Below are 16,327 nucleotides of genomic sequence, written 5' to 3' on the forward strand. Positions count from 1 at the left end.
ACAATCCAATAATAAATAAAAATAAAACAGTAGCTTTAAATTTCCATGACATAAAGAAAAATAGACAATAACATAATGAATATCAGTGTAGTTGGCACCCTGTAGGAACAAGTAAAGCATTCTGGCTCATCTAAGCATTCTTTCTGATCTTACATTATTCTCTCATTTTTTCCATGGAGTTTCTTTCTGTCTTCAGTCCAGTTTGCCCCTGGTTTCTTTGGGACTTCATTCTCTAACATCACATTCCACTTTTGTATCGTATCTCAGCATATGTTTCTGTTTTCTACTCCTATTCGGTCGATTTTTTCTTTTGCTAGCTCTAGTTTGACTTCTGTGATCCATAGCGTTGTTCATTTGACCACTTGTACGTTGTCAGAACCTGTTGATGAGCCTTGTCGATGGTAGCCTGTTGATTGGGCTGTAAAACTTCAAACCTTCTTTTTCTGACAGCTGCCACTGTGTTTGATGTTGCTGTAGTTTTCATAGAATGTAATGTGTATCTTTCTTCCATCAGCTTTAGGACGACAGGTTTTCTTATGACTTTGTGTTCTCCCTTCAATATCCTTTCGACGTCACTTTCCATATTGAGTGTTAGTGTTTTCTGCTTCATTATTGTTTTATAATGTCCGATCGTTGTGTGCATGGATATGTGTTCCCCAGTCCCAGATTATAGTGGAATGGCACAATAGAGCAGAGTAGAGTCATGCATTGTGCAGTTGCTGCTTAGTGTCCAGATAAACTGTGCCCAGGGGAAAGCGAGCAGTTGGCAAACAATTTGGCTGATATGCAGTCTTTCTCAAAAGATTTTAAATAATCTACAGTAAACAAATTAGATTCTTGCCGATCCTCATAATTATTGTGATATTTCAAAATTTAAGCAAGCTTCTGCAAGGAAGTCGAATAGTTTGGAAAGAATAATAGAAGTCGCTATGAATGTGCATTCGGTGCATATTAGATCATATGTTGCTGCATACCAAATGCAGTCAACGTATTTAATCATTCCTTAAACTTGGGTTGGGACCTGTAGCTCTGTAATTGATTTTTTTGAGCACATTTCATCTCACTTGTGCGCCCAGACGATAAATATTTGTAACACTCTCGTATCTCATAAATGGTTTGAAATGTCGAAACAAGATTTTGGCAAATGACAGCATGCAAAGAGCAGAGTACGTTGCCATATGCTTACTGTGCGTAACTTCCTTATCTAGCTCGATATACAAGTAGCTGCAGATTTTCTTTCAATTGAGTAACATAATTTTTTAAGGTATTTGACAGTCGGTGAAACAACAATTGTTATGGGTTACTAGAACCCAGAAGAAGTTTTCGAGACACAGCTCTGATGTTCACAATAGTATTCACAAGTATTGTAAGAATTGTGGAGTCAACCAGTAAAGTATTGTGGGATTGCCTCTAGGCACTTCACATGAGCATGTCTTCTAAAGGTGATTACATAAATACTATAAATGTTCCAAATGCAGTCAGAAATCTGTCTACAATTCGCATGAAGTTCTGGTACAATGTTTAATAGTTATAAACATTTTCATTCAGTCATAGTACAAGCAGTTACAGTTCCTTGTGGGATTACATTATAATAATTATTAGGGGTTATTATTTTATGAAATGTGACAATTTATATGTGACGTGTTACAATAATGAAAGGCGCCTATGACCAGTGCCACGAGTTACGCGAAAAATGTAGCACAATATACACATATATGACACAAACATGTGTAAATCCACCTGATGATGGAAGTTTAACACATTGTGGATATAAATAGTGACTGGTAACAGTAAAATGATTGTTTCATTCGATCCCGTAACAGTCAAATTTATAAAAATTACTTCACTGTATTAAGAAAAGTTATTAAAAAGTCTAGAAGTATGTGCATTACGTCAGAGATTAGCACTCTGATAATAACATTAAGATGATTTGGAATATTGTTCAGAGGGAACCAGGGCAACTGAGAGCACAGGAAGAATGAATTTCTATCAAACTCAATGAAACGTGTGTTAACATATTTTAATAATCATTTTTAAGTCTTATAGAGAAAATAGGATCCAGCTGCTCATTGGAAAAAAAACAAGGCTGTATATGGTAGAGGCAATACATATGCAATTCGATAAAACTGAAATTCAACCCATCTCTACTACTGAAATTAGGAAAATAATAAATTTACTCAAAAGTAAAACCTCACGTCGAATTAATGGCATTTCCAACAGAGTACTTAAAGCTTGTTCCAAAAGAGAAATAGGATTCTCAGCCCCATATGCTCACTGAAACACTGCATTTTTCCAGATATACTGAAATATGCTATTTTTAAACCAATGCATAAAAAGAGGGATAGGTCTAATGTTAACAAATATCACTCAGTCTCACTTCTGAGAGCTTTATCCAAAATTCTTGAAAAAGTAATGTATTAAGAGTAGCTTCACGTATTTGTAAAAATGAAGTACTGACAAAATGTCAGATTGGTTTTCAGAAAGGCTTTTCAGCGGAAAGTGCTATATATACTTTCGCTGACCAAATATTAAATGCTCTGAATAACCGAACATCACCCATTGTGATTTTCTGTGATCTCCCAAAGGCTTTTGACTATGTGAACCATGAAATTCTTCTACATAAGCTTATGCATTGCGGTATGAGTGGGTCAGTGCACAAATGATTTAATTCGTATTTAACTGGAAGAAAGTTGAAATTTGCAGTACAGATAGTCGGCAAAAATTATCTGAGGCCTCACAGTGTCCCATAGGGCTCAGTCTTGGGTCTCTTATTGTTCTTTATGTGTGTGTGTGTGTGTGTGTGTGTGTGTGTGTGTGTGTGTAAGTGCTAATGACTTACCACTCTGTATTCATGAAGATGCAAAGCTAGTTCTTTTTGCTGATGATACAAGTATAGTAATCACACCCAAGAAACAAGAATTAGCTGAGGAAATTGTAAATAATGTCTTCCAGAAAATTATTATGTGGTTCTCTGCAAATGGACTCTCAGTAAATTTTGAGAAAACACGGTATATAAGTTCTGCACAGCAATTGGTATAAAGCCATTGATAAATATAAACTTCGAACAGAAATCTGTTACTAAGGCATTCAGAATTTCTGAGTAAGCATTGATGAGAAATTGAATAGGAAAAACAAAACATGGATGATCTGCTGAAACGTTTGATTTCAGTTACTTATGCTATTAGTTTTACTACAAATTTTGCTGATAAACATGTTATTAAATTAGACTACTATAACTCTTTTTATACTCTGATTTCACATGGCATCATATTTTGGAGTAATTCATCATTAAGAGAAAAAGTATTCATTGCACAGAAGCTTGTAATCAGAATAATAGCTGGAGCCCACCCAAGACCATCTTGCAGACTTCTATTCAACGAACTGGGTATATTTGTAGTATCTTCACAATAAATATATTCACTTATCCCATTTCAAGAATAATAGCAAAGTGAAAACCTGCAACACAAGAAGAAAGGATGATCTTCACTATGCGTTTGGCGTAGTGAGGGATGAATTATGTTGCCACAAAAGTCTTTGATTTTCTACCAAATAGCATTAAAAATCTGACAGATAACCAGCCAACATTACAAACAAATTAAGAAAATTTCTGAATGACAACTCTTTCTACTTAATAGATGAATTTTTAGATATGAAATAGTAATTATAAAAAATATATCGTGTAAAAAGCTTTATGTTAAAGTAACCTGTCCCACATCATTACAAAATGTCGTATTCATGACATATGGAACAAGTTTTAATGTAACGTAACCTAAACTATACCGAGAAAGTCTGTTAACGAAGTTTCAAGAACAGGCATTAAGTGATGAGTCTACGAATACACTGAGCCCCCTACGTATCGTTCACTTGGGTTCGTGAGGCTAAGATTAGAAAAATTAAACGACGCACAGACATTCAAACAATTATTCTTCCCCGCCCAATACGTGAATGGAACGGGAAGGCACCTTAATAACTGGTGCAAGGGGTCATACCCTCTGTCGTGAACTTCACAGTAGTTTGTAGAGTATAGATGTAGATGTAGAGGGATTTAGATGCGTCACTGACAAAGGTATTTGGCGCTAGTCGTTCAATCTCAGTAGAGCTACTGATTTGCATGCCAACAAAAATTCTTTCCTTATCGAGGAATGGTGTCTCATTTGATCAGTTCTCATGGAAAACAATTTGGAACGCGAAATAAGATCACAAAAATAGTATCGAGATACATACCGAGCGATCTATTGTGCACCAAGTAATCTTCGTCGTTGAGCATCATTGACATTCACAGTGTACGGTGTCACTTGTCACATAGATGTATACAAACAGTATGTGCCGCCTCGTGCCTTTTGTTAAGCGCGGTTAAAATTGGTGCTCTGTAGTGAAGCATGCAGGGAACAACGCTCTGGGTAAATTACGCATTAGTTGTTAGAAGAGTAGGCATAAAAATTTTCTTTTGTGCTATCTCACTTATCACTAACAATTTTTCGTAATGTGTTGGGAACAACGCTCTGTGTAAATTATCTAGTTGTTGTCAGAATAGTAGGCATAAAAATTTCGTTTGTGACTATCTCACTTGCAATAACAATATTTCAGTAATGCGTTGACCTCTTTCAGGAAGGAAGCACTTGTCCGCTCTGCAAAACGAAAGGAATTAATTCGAAATTGAAGTTTTTCCGCTTAAATTTACGTGTCGCAGCTTTGTTATGTAAACACAAAAAGGTATTTATATTTTGTTGAATGATAAGTTTTTTATCAGAAATAAATCCAGTTGCTGCCCGAGCTTTGATAAGTTATGTACTCGAATCTAGAGTAATGTGTTTGTATTGCTGCATGTTCTGAGACTGAAGTTTGTGTGTTGGTAGATTGCCACAGTTTGTCACAAAGAGGTAGATACCTTCCATCAGCTTGTATTAAATATCAGTACGTTGGTCTTAGACCTTCCTTCCGTTTTTCGATATTTTGTGAACGTAAACATTATGCTGTGCTACCGGTGAACTTTTACTACTATCTTTATTGGGCTTTCACATGCGTCGGCTTCTCCAGCAAACAACCAAATTACCGCCTTTCAACCTTCCCTAGACCTCGCGCTGAGTTGCAGATCAATCTGACATAACAGCCAAAATTACGTAAATGAGGGCGAGTCCAATATCACACTTTAACCGCATTTGTCTCATTCAGTCCTCCTTCCCTTTGTGGATCAAGAGAAGTATTTGATAAGAGTACCATCAGCTTTGACCAATTATGTAATATTAGTGCCTGCTGTGACTTCATGATTTGGTGTGTACATTCAGTCTTTTTGTTAGTTGGCAAAGCCAATGAATTGGAAAGGGTGGGGGGGTGTACCTGGTTGTGGTGTCAAATTGGTCTGTTGCATACCCCATTGTCTGCTGTAAGTAATTTGGAAGGTGACAATCTAGTTGTGACTTTGGGAGACCACAAATGTGAAGCTAAAAAACCTTTCTGTGGTGACAGCGTGATCTGTAGCATAGCCCATGTGAAAAACTTGCTGTAGGGATCTTGTTATAGTCATCATGTTGTTTATGTCATTTGTTCCTTATATCAGTAGTCAAAGCTGCTGACTCATATTGAATATTTCTCTTCATTCCCATATGTAACAGAAAAACTATGGGTCTTAGAATATTTATTTTTATATTCAGCCAGTTTATTCATATCCAGTCTTATGATATCAGACATTTGTTGTAAATCTAGTGTTTGAAACCTGGAAAAATATTCGTGTTTATGTTTATATGTATGTGTAATAGAGACCAGTTAGCTTTAGATAGATCTTTCAAAAGCTTTATTTGCTATAGTGTGCTTTCTACATTTTGTTCAACAATATTATTTGCATATGAAATATATGCCTGCCAAAAATGTGTATCGGCTTAGATAACATTGTATTCTCATTTTGTATAGGGCCTGTCCCATTTTCCCCAAGGCTCCTCATTTTATTTTTAATTAAATTTATGTCATAGCTTTCTGAACTTAAAAAGGCTACATTTTACTGCCCCGAAAAAAACTGTCAAAGCTACAAAATTATTTATAGGAATATAGTTAAACAAAGTTGGCACTTCTATGGATGAGAATGAAGGATAAAAAGTTGTCAACCATTTATTGGGGTGGTGCATAAATTTGTAGCATTTTTCCATATGTTTAATAAACACAATAGATGCCCATAGGAGACTTTAGTCATCAGTAATATATTCTCTGTCACTGTTTACAACAGTCTGCAAATGCTGGGGTAGCTTCTCAATTCCATGACTGTAGAAATCATGTGGTTTTGAGGTGAAGAACTGTTTGAATCAGTAAAGAGCAGAAAAGGTGAAAATCTGAGGTTGCAAGATCAGGTGAATAAATTGGGTGTGGAATGACTTCCTGTAATCTCCCCCCCCCCCCTCCAGTCTAGCGTAATGCGAGTGGGCATTATCACGGAGTAGCATCACTTCATGCAGTCTTCCTAGTCATTATTCTTGGATTTCACCTGCAAAATGTCTCACTTGTTGACAATAAATGTCAGCAGGTATGGTTACACCTCAGGGAAACAATTCATAGTGCACCACACCATCTCTGTTCCTCCAGATGCATAACATTATATTCTCTGTGTGTGTGTGTGTGTGTGTGTGTGTGTGTGTGTGTGTGTGTGTGTGTGTGTGTGTGTGTGTGTGCAGGTCTTTGTATGGGGAGTTGTGCTTTGTTTTGGCTCAGCCATTCCTTTCTTTTCTGTATGTTAGCATAAGTCACCATTTCCCATCACTGGTAACAATACAGGGTAGGGGCGGTTGGTGGTGTTCACAAGCCCGATGATGATGAGCAAGCAGAGATGCACATGTGGCCACCCACTGATTTTTTTTTTATTTTGGCTAAGAGCATGCAGTAGCCATACACACAATTTTTGAACCTTTCCCATTGCATGAAAATGTTGTACAATGGTGGAATGATCACAGTTCATCACGTTTGCCAGTTGTTGCTGTTCTTGGGTACACTGATGTGGATCATTGTGGATTAATTATATGATCTTCATCAAACAGTGAAGGTCTTCCTTAATGTGGTGAGCCACTAATATCAAAATGATCCTCCTTAAAATCAGAAAACAATTTTCTTGCGTACTCTGTCGAGTGGTATTATCCCCATACATGGTGCAAATGTTTCTGACTGCCTGCGCTGCTGTCATCCCTTTGCTGAATGTAAACAGAAGAATGTATAGGAAATGCTTCAATTTCTCCAATTGGCACTCCATTTTCTAGTGGCCACATTCAACTGACTATTTCCAAGTGATATGTAGACTCACAGAGGGACAGTGAACTACAAGTGAGAAACGACAATCGATAAATAAACCAATAGCAACCGGAATACAAACATGCAAGAGGAAAAACACCACAAACTTATGCATGAACCTAATTAATTGCAGCTAGTTTCAGTTATTAAGTTTCAAGAACAGAATCTTAACTTTTAGACAAACTTCAGTTTTTAAAGGACAGTAAGATATTAAGTATGCAGCTAATTTACAAAAACTGCTATACATTTTGTTCCCCACCCATGATGAAAATACGAAAAAGCGTACTCTACAACTTGGCAATTGTAATGACTTTGTTGATTTTGGGATAGAAATGATAAAAGCAACTAAAAACATCTAGTCACCTACAAAGCAGTGTTTAGTAAGTAAATGACCACCTATAAATGTTGAAAATAATTAAGTCCTACCCATGACAGTTTTTTGGATTGTTGCTAAAATCTAAACCATTTAATGCTTCTTGGCATTCTTAAGTTACATTGGTTGGTATAACTATTGCATCAATGGTTAACACTAATATTCACATATTATTTATCCAGATAATGGGAAAAACAATGTCATCAGAGCATATGTGAAAACTTTGAGAAAAGTTACAAAAGGATGTCAGCAAATGCAACACCCAGAAAGAAAAACAAAGAGAACAGAATAAAATTAGGTGTGAAAGCATGAAGCTAAAGCCATCGTCCTGTGAAAAATTTGTAACTGAACATTGTAAGGAGAGAGCTGAAGGAAAAATAAAGTACAGGCTTAAACAAAAATCTGTACCAGCTGAAGATTAGTTGGAAACCTGTGGTTCCCAGATAGGATCATATAAATGTCTGTAATCCCTCAGCAGGGGTGTTTCTCGGGTAAAGAAGGTGGTTCCTTCCAGCACCTCAAAAAATTCAGCAGTCATAAAAAAAGCTCCTATGGGAAAGCCTGCCTAAAAAGGTAGCAAGCAGATTTTCTAAGGAGAGAAGAAAACCTCACCTTGTAACTACACTTTTTCACAATCAGTAGGCAATTACATAGTATGAATGATATCAATTCTATTGCAGATCCAGCAACTAGAAAAAGAGCTTTCAGAAACATTGCTTGAATATGACAGTAAAGGAACTTTACTTATATATATCTCCAGATACAGAAATCCATTTTTTTTTTTTTTTTACACACAATGTACAATTTTTTAACTATACAATTTATAAAGTGTGTAATGAACACTCATATTGCAAAGACCTGCAGACACATATTCTCGATGAAATTACTGAACACTATTTGTTGGAGTTAAAAACTGCAAGAAAGAAATCAGCAGCCAAATGCAGGAATGCTGCAGTTGCACAGAAGATTCTTGAAGAAAATTGAGAAATACAAATGGTGTGTGTGAAACGTGTGAGAGAGACTCAGCAAAGATGTTCATGGTACATGAGGAGAATGTATCCTATATCAGGTTTCAATAAGTTCTTGCTATTCTCCAAGCTTTAAGGTTCACCGAAGACATTGTAATTCTGTCCGAGACAGCAAGGGACTTGGAAGAGCAGTTGAACGGAATGGACAGTGTCTGGAAAGGAGGATATAAGATGAACATCAACAAAAGCAAAACTAGGATAATGGAATGTAGTCGAATTAAGTCGGGTGATACTGAGGGAATTAGATTAGGAAATGAGACACTTAAAAGTAGTAAAGGTGTTTTGTTATTTGGGGAGCAAAATAACTGATGATGGTCGAAGTAGAGAGGATATAAAATGTAGACTGGCAATGGCAAGGAAAGTGTTTCTGAAGAAGAGAAATTTATTTACATCGAGTATAGATTTAAGTGTCAGGAAGTCGTTTCTGAAAGTATTTGTATGGAGTGTAGCCATGTATGGAAGTGAAACATGGATGATAAATAGTTTGGACAAGAAGAGAATAGAAGCTTTTGAAATGTGGTGCTACAGAAGAATGCTGAAGATTAGATGGGTAGATCACATAACTAATGAGGAAGTATTGAATAGAATTGGGGAGAAGAGGAGTTTGTGGCACAACTTGACTAGAAGAAGGGATCGGTTGGTAGGACATGTTCTGAGGCATCAAGGAATCACCAATTTAGTACTGGAGGGCAGCATGGAGGGTAAAAATCGTAGAGGGAGACCAAGAGATGAATACACTAAGCAGATTCAGAAGGATGTAGGTTGCAGTACGTACTGGGAGATGAAGCAGTTTGCACAGGATAGAGTAGCATGGAGAGCTGCATCAAACCAGTCTCAGGACTGAAGACCACAACAACGTTCTCCAAACTCCAGTTATCAAACATGTTAGCAGCACTGTATATTAGGAATTTCCATTAAATTGAGACGTTTTTAAAGTGGATGTGTTGTAATCTGCATAATTTTTTTAGTAGTGGACTTTTTAAATTAAAATAATTAGTTACTCAGGACATTAAAATAATACTGTTCTGAAACTCTTGTGATTTTTAGGTAACAAAGCTTTCATACAAGGTTGCATAAATAAGAAGTGAGGTCTAATTATGAAAAATTGCAATTTTTTGGAAAGTATCAATAATATTACATTTATTGATATTTCATCACGTGGAGAATGGTTTCAAAAGAAAATAAGTGCATAATTCACAGAATTCTTGTAAAATGTTGTTGTGCATTCAATTCTACATGTCCATTTAGTATCCCAACCGTGAAAAGATATTTAAAGATGATTAACAGCTCACTTTTTTAATTTCTGATTTCCATATTTAAAGGGAAGATGAAACATCTGTGTATATGATCATCAATCAATTTTTTAGTTTATTTCTGTGTAGGCTTTGTTATATTGGCTTACAATTGTTGAAAAATGTAGTACAACTGTCCTAACCGTGACAATGAAACACCCATTACATAGCCTAAATTAACATTTCCATAACATGGGCACAGAGAAATGTCCAGCTCACTGAACCTTATGATATCAGTTAGTTGTGATGATGTACTGATTTGTAGTAGAGGCCGTGGCCAAGGATATGTTAAAAAGTGAAAGTTTGGTTGTGAATTACTCAAGAAGTTAATCTGAGATGCAAGAACTTTCAGTGTGTTACACAATGATTTACATATTTGTTAGCACGCCTATAAACTGATCTGCATGAATTTTTGCTTTTTTGTGCCCTTTTTTTCTGGTAGTTACAGCCTGTTTGGTTCGTGAGATCTTTCCAGTATGGTGTTGTTTCTTGAAATTGATTTCTGGCAATTTTCTTCATCTGCCAGTGGTAATCAATTTTGATTTCATGTGTCTGGCTATGCTGGTACTGTCACATAAGCTTTTCTGAATTATTGTTGTGGTATTCAGTCCAGAGACTGGTTTGATGCAGCTCTCCATGCTACTCTATCCTGTTCAAGCTTCTTCATCTCCGAGTAACTACTGCAACCTACATCCTGTTCAATCTGTTTAGTGTATTCATGCCTTGATCTCCCTCAACAATTTTTACCCTCCAATACTAAATTCGTGATCGCTTGATGCCTCAGAACATGTCGTACCAACCAATTCCTTCTTTTAGTGAAATTGTGCCACAAATTCCTCTTCTCCCCAGTTCTATTCAGTACCTCCTCATTAGTTACGTGATCTACCCATCTAATCTTTAGCATTCTTCTGTAGCACCACATTTCAAAAGCTTCTATTTTCTTCTTGTTTGAACTATTCATCGTCCATGTTTCACTTCCATACATAGCTATACTCCATACAAATACTTTCAGAAAAGACTTCCTGTCACTCAAATGTATACTTGATGTTAACAAATTTCTCTTCTTCAGAAACGCTTTCCTTGCCATTGCCAGTCTACATTATATATCCTTTCTACTTCAACCACCATCAGTTATTTTGCTCTCCAAATAGCAAAACTCATCTACTACTTTAAGTGTCTTATTTCCTAATCTGATTCCCTCAGAATTGGCTCTGTTATTGAATCTCCTGCCAATTGCTATGCATCCTACTTTAAAGAGAAGGCGAGCCTCCAACATCTGACAGTGTTGTGTGATGAGATGTGAACATAAGTTGTCTTCAACGATGCTGAGTTTATGTGGCTGCACTTCCTAAATTAATGGAGCAGTTATTGAGTCATAAAAACATGAAGATGTATGTACAAAATCGTGTCACCTCCTCTTAGTTTTACCACCCTTCAACCACTTTCCTTAGATGCTAATGGGAGTAGTATGTGAACTGCTGACCAGCTTTGCCATTTCCAAGATGTTCATTCCTTGACACTGTGCCATAACAATGCCCCTTATGAAAATCGATTATCACAATGGATTTCCCCATTTGCAGCCTGTATTGTTGCTGGAATTACTCCCCCCTCTTCTCTGCTCTGCTTATATACTGTCCTCACTGTATCATGTGCCTCCCACATCAATAAGTGGCATTCAGTCTTGTGATGGGAGTGGTCATAATGTTCTCGCTAATCAGTGTATATATTGATAACAGAAATGTTGACAGCAAAAGCAGAATGTGAAGGAAGGGCCATCCATAAAATTTGATTAATTCTTATGTTAGCATTACACCCTCAAATCCATGTTCATTGGCTCCCACATCAATTCTCCCATTGGTTGCCTCCAGCTTTACATGGAGACGCATTTCCATGATTCTGCTGTGTCATGGTAGCTTGATTGATGCTTTTACTTATGTATATAGTACACGTACATACAAGTGCATACACCATCTTGTCTTGTGTTCTTAATACTCATGAATTCCTTAAATAATTTGATCGCCATTTGCAATAGTGGACCAGGCCGCTACTCAGTTCCAGTCTGCCATGATAGTCACGGAGCTGTAAGAGAGAATTTTCTCCAACTAACATCACTAAATTAACATATACTCAGACATCAGTTTAACTTATATGTTCTTCAGCATTGTAAAAAACGTTTCACATTAACATCTTGAAGAATATCGGATTAATATTACAATTGCTAGAGCAGACAATGTTCTTTATTTGACAGATCATCACCCAAGGTCAAAATCAACAAATTTGATATCTTTGCACAGAGAAGAAGCTGGTCGCGTATTGTCATTTGTCGCACTATTCCGTGGGCTGAGCTCGTCCATGGGACACCACCAGCAAGCAGCCTCATATTACACCAGGTGGTGATGGTTTAACACCTGTAGTGTTCCCCAAATATACAGCATCCATGGATTACTCTGTCTCTGGACAGAAGTTCCCACACAGTGGGCTGTCTAGTCTTTTTGTCTAGCCTACACATTGAGAAATCTTCCAACATATTTCATCAGCTAAGTTAAACCTTGAGTGTGAAATGCTGCTGTTGTTGTTGTTGTTTTCAGTCCTGAGACTGGTTTGATGCAGTTCTCGTGGGGTAGGGGGTTTTACCAACAAATACAGTTCTAATGTGATGTGATTTGCATTTGCTTTTCCTGAACACATTCTTAATGCTATTTCATACAAAATAGCTTGTGACACTACATATCCCACCATGAAGGCTGTTTATGATCAGTGCAGCACTTAGTTATGATGTTGATTATCTGTCCTCTAATAATTCTTGGCACTTGCAAGTGACACATTGTCAACACTAGTTACACTCAAATCCATGCTGTCTTTCAGTGGATGCAGCAAATCGTTAGTTTTCTTTGGAGGTTGGAATACTGGGCTATTACCATATTTATGTAATATGTGCCTGATTTTTCTTGAGGTCACCCTGCTGTTGGAAGGAATGCTGTGGGTTTGTCTTCTTCCATTGGCTGGATGGGTTTACCCCTATTTATACCAACAAATACAGTTCTAATGTGATGCGATTTGCATTTGCTTTTCCTGAACACATTCTTAACGCGTTTAAATTCAGATTCCAGGTGATCCTGTCCTGCATTTCCAAGCAATGTCACCTGACCAGTGCCAAGCTCGAATGCTATTATAAAGGAAACAGACTTCATTTATGGTAGACAGTCATCTTCTGATGAAGAATATGGTGTTAATCATCAAAAAGCTCGTGGGACTGCTTGTCACTGCAGATGCGTTTTCCATTGGTGGCTAGGCTGTATGGAAGGGACTTCTTGGTATGGAATCGGTGGCAGCTGTCGAAGTGGAGGTATTCCTGGTGGTTGGTAGGTCTGATGTGGACAGAGATACTGATATAGCCATCATTGAGGTGGAGGTCAACATCGAGGAAGGTGGCTTGTTGGGTTGAGTAGGACCAGGTGAGGTGAATGGGGGAGAAGGTGTTGAGGTTCTGAAGGAAAGTGGATAGGTTGTTCTCACCCTCGATCCAGATCACGAAAATTTCACCAATGAAAGTGAACAAGGTAGGGGGTTTAGGATTCTGGGTATTTACAAAGGATTCCTCCAGATGGCCCATGAATAGGTTGGCACAGGATGGTGTCCTGAGCTTGCCCATAACCATACTCTGGATTTGTTTGTAGGGAATGCTTTCAAAGGAGAAGTAATTGTGGGTGAGGATATGGTTAGTCATGGTGACTTATTTGCCACATAGCTATCCTTAAAAGACTTCGACAAGCTGTATGGTTATGTAATTTACACAGTATTCTCAATGCTCACTTCTGCTAAATAAACGCACTATTTACAGATTAACTGAACCCTTTGAGACTGCTTTACAAACTCACAACCAAACTGTCACCTTTCACCCAAACCTAGACCTTGAGGTTTAATTCAGTTTATTCACTCGGCTAGTTTCAGGCTGGTACCTATTTTTGAATCATTGTAACGTAGTTAAAAATGGTATTTCTGAAAATGCAGGAACCATGTCAAAAATGTGCAAACAAACAAATACAGTGCATACAGATAGTTGACAGTTTGCGTTTTCCAAAATACTATTTTTGACTATGTTACGATGATTTGAAAATGGGCCCCGGCCTGAAAATCGTCTTTGAGTGAATAAAAAAAAGAAATTTCCAACTTTGGACTGGTTTTTTCGTTGTACTGATTAACAGAAGTTGCTGACTCACAGCTATTCCAGCATGCTGGAAGTTCATGCAGATCACTATGTCATCACAACTTACAGTCAAGAAACTGCTACAGGCGCAAAAGAAATATTTGCCATATTCTGTTCTCCGTCTGGTTGTACACATGTGGCATCACATGCCACATTTTGATTATGTTAAAACATGAAACTGACATTAGGTAAGTGTTAGTAAGTTCAGCTGACTACTGTTTTCTTTTGCTGCACTGCCTCTTTTCATAGAGTAATGTGGAATGAAAATATGCCAAGTAAGCTACCACTTTCGTCTGTAGGTCTACACAGTGAGAGATGTTTATAAGGGCAAAACAAATGCTGGACTGAACTTCTTGATTACTTTATCTGTGTGTTAACTCTCTATTTTAACTTGTTATCCAAACTGGACCCCAGTGAATTTTACACAGCATATTTTATTTAGTGTATTGCCATTAGTGTCTACTTCTGGTACTAACAGGTCATTGTTGCTTGTTTGAAATCACATAATATGAGTATTTATCAGATTAAGACTTGAACTGTTAGCTGTTGACAACCTGTACACCTGTTCGGTTATCATCTGAGTTGTAGCTGCAAAAATTGAGTTTGAACCCTTGGTTGGTATGTTTGTGTCGTCAGAAAACACTAGTTTTTAAATTGCTCTTTAAATTAATTGGAAAATCATTTATGTAGGATATGAACAAGAGTGGTCCCAATGCTAATTCTTGTGTAGTCCTACATTATGAGTAAGTATCCCCATTCTGAAGTTAGTTTTACCACTATGACACAGTCCATTTGTGAGACTGTGGTTTCTTTTATGAAGATAAGACTCCATCCATACAAGAAAGGTGTCATTTATGCTGTAATATTGTAGTTTTTCATAGTGGAATTTAGTGATCTACAGATCAATAGCTTTGTCAAGATTGCAAAATATACCAATAGGATCATTTTTCATGTTTAGCTTTGCTAGCACTTCATTTGTAATGTATTCGTATTGCGTTATCTGCAGAGTATTCCTTTGCAAAAGACAGTGACCCATTTAACAAGTTCTGATCAGTTAAATGAATCGGTATTCTATTATAGGCCGCTTTCCCAAGCACACCGGGAAAGACTGAAAAGAGCAAGAGAAACAGTTTGCCTATATCAAGTTTTGTAACGAGTTTTACTGCATCATACTTGAGTCTGTCTAGATATATGGCCTGAGGCACTGATTTATCACAAATGTAACTTAAAGGTAATCCTTTCAAATCAGTTCAAAATTTTAATGTTATCCTAGAAACACCATCATACCCATCAAATTTACTACTTTCAAAATGGTCTTGGCAATTAAATTGACTCAAAACCTTTCACAAACAAATATAATCCATATATATGCAGTTTCTAATCTTTCAGACATATCCTAAAGAATAGACATGACACACACACACACACACACACACACACACACACACAGATATATATATATATATATATTTTACAGGGAAACATTCCACGTAGGAAAAATATATCTAAAAACAAAGATGATGTGACTTACCAAATGAAAGTGTTGGCAGGTCGACAGACACACAAACGAACACAAACATACACACAAAATTCAAGCTTTCGCAACAAACTGTTGCCTCATCGGAAAGAGGGAAGGAGAGGGAAAGACGAAAGGATGTGTTGCGAAAGCTTGAATTTTGTGTGTATGTTTGTGTTCGTTTGTGTGTCTGTCGACCTGCCAGCACTTTCATTTGGTAAGTCACATCATCTTTGTTTTTAGATATATTTTTCCTACGTGGAATGTTTCCCTCTATTATATATATATATATATATATATATATATGTGTGTGTGTGTGTGTGCGAGTGTATACCTGTCCTTTTTTCCCCCTAAGGTAAGTCTTTCCGCTCCCGGGATTGGAATGACTCCTTACCCTCTCCCTTAAAACCCACATCCTTTCGTCTTTCCCTCTCCTTCCCTCTTTCCTGATGAGGCAACAGTTTGTTGCGAAAGCTTGAATTTTGTGTGTATATTTGTGTTTGTTTGTGTGTCTATCGACCTGCCAGCGCTTTTGTTTGGTAAGTCTCATCATCTTTCTTTTTAGATATATTTTTTCCACGTGGAATGTTTCCCTCTGTTATATTCATATATATATATATATATATATATATATATATATATATA

The 16,327-nt window shown here is 37.0% G+C and overlaps 1 protein-coding gene across 1 annotated transcript in view; it reads left to right on the forward strand.

Moving 5' to 3' along the window:
- Positions 1-4,283: 4,283 nt before the first annotated feature.
- Positions 4,284-16,327, forward strand: part of LOC126194699 (uncharacterized) — a 50,001-nt gene continuing 37,957 nt past the window's right edge. Inside the window, exons 1-2 of the mRNA XM_049932924.1 lie at positions 4,284-4,400; positions 4,609-4,713. Coding sequence (XP_049788881.1) covers positions 4,380-4,400; positions 4,609-4,713 — 126 coding nt within the window. The 5' untranslated portion in view covers positions 4,284-4,379. The remainder of the gene's footprint in view (positions 4,401-4,608; positions 4,714-16,327) is intronic.

The sequence above is a fragment of the Schistocerca nitens genome, chromosome 7 (genome assembly GCF_023898315.1).
Source record: "Schistocerca nitens isolate TAMUIC-IGC-003100 chromosome 7, iqSchNite1.1, whole genome shotgun sequence".
Classification (NCBI taxonomy): domain Eukaryota; kingdom Metazoa; phylum Arthropoda; class Insecta; order Orthoptera; family Acrididae; genus Schistocerca; species Schistocerca nitens.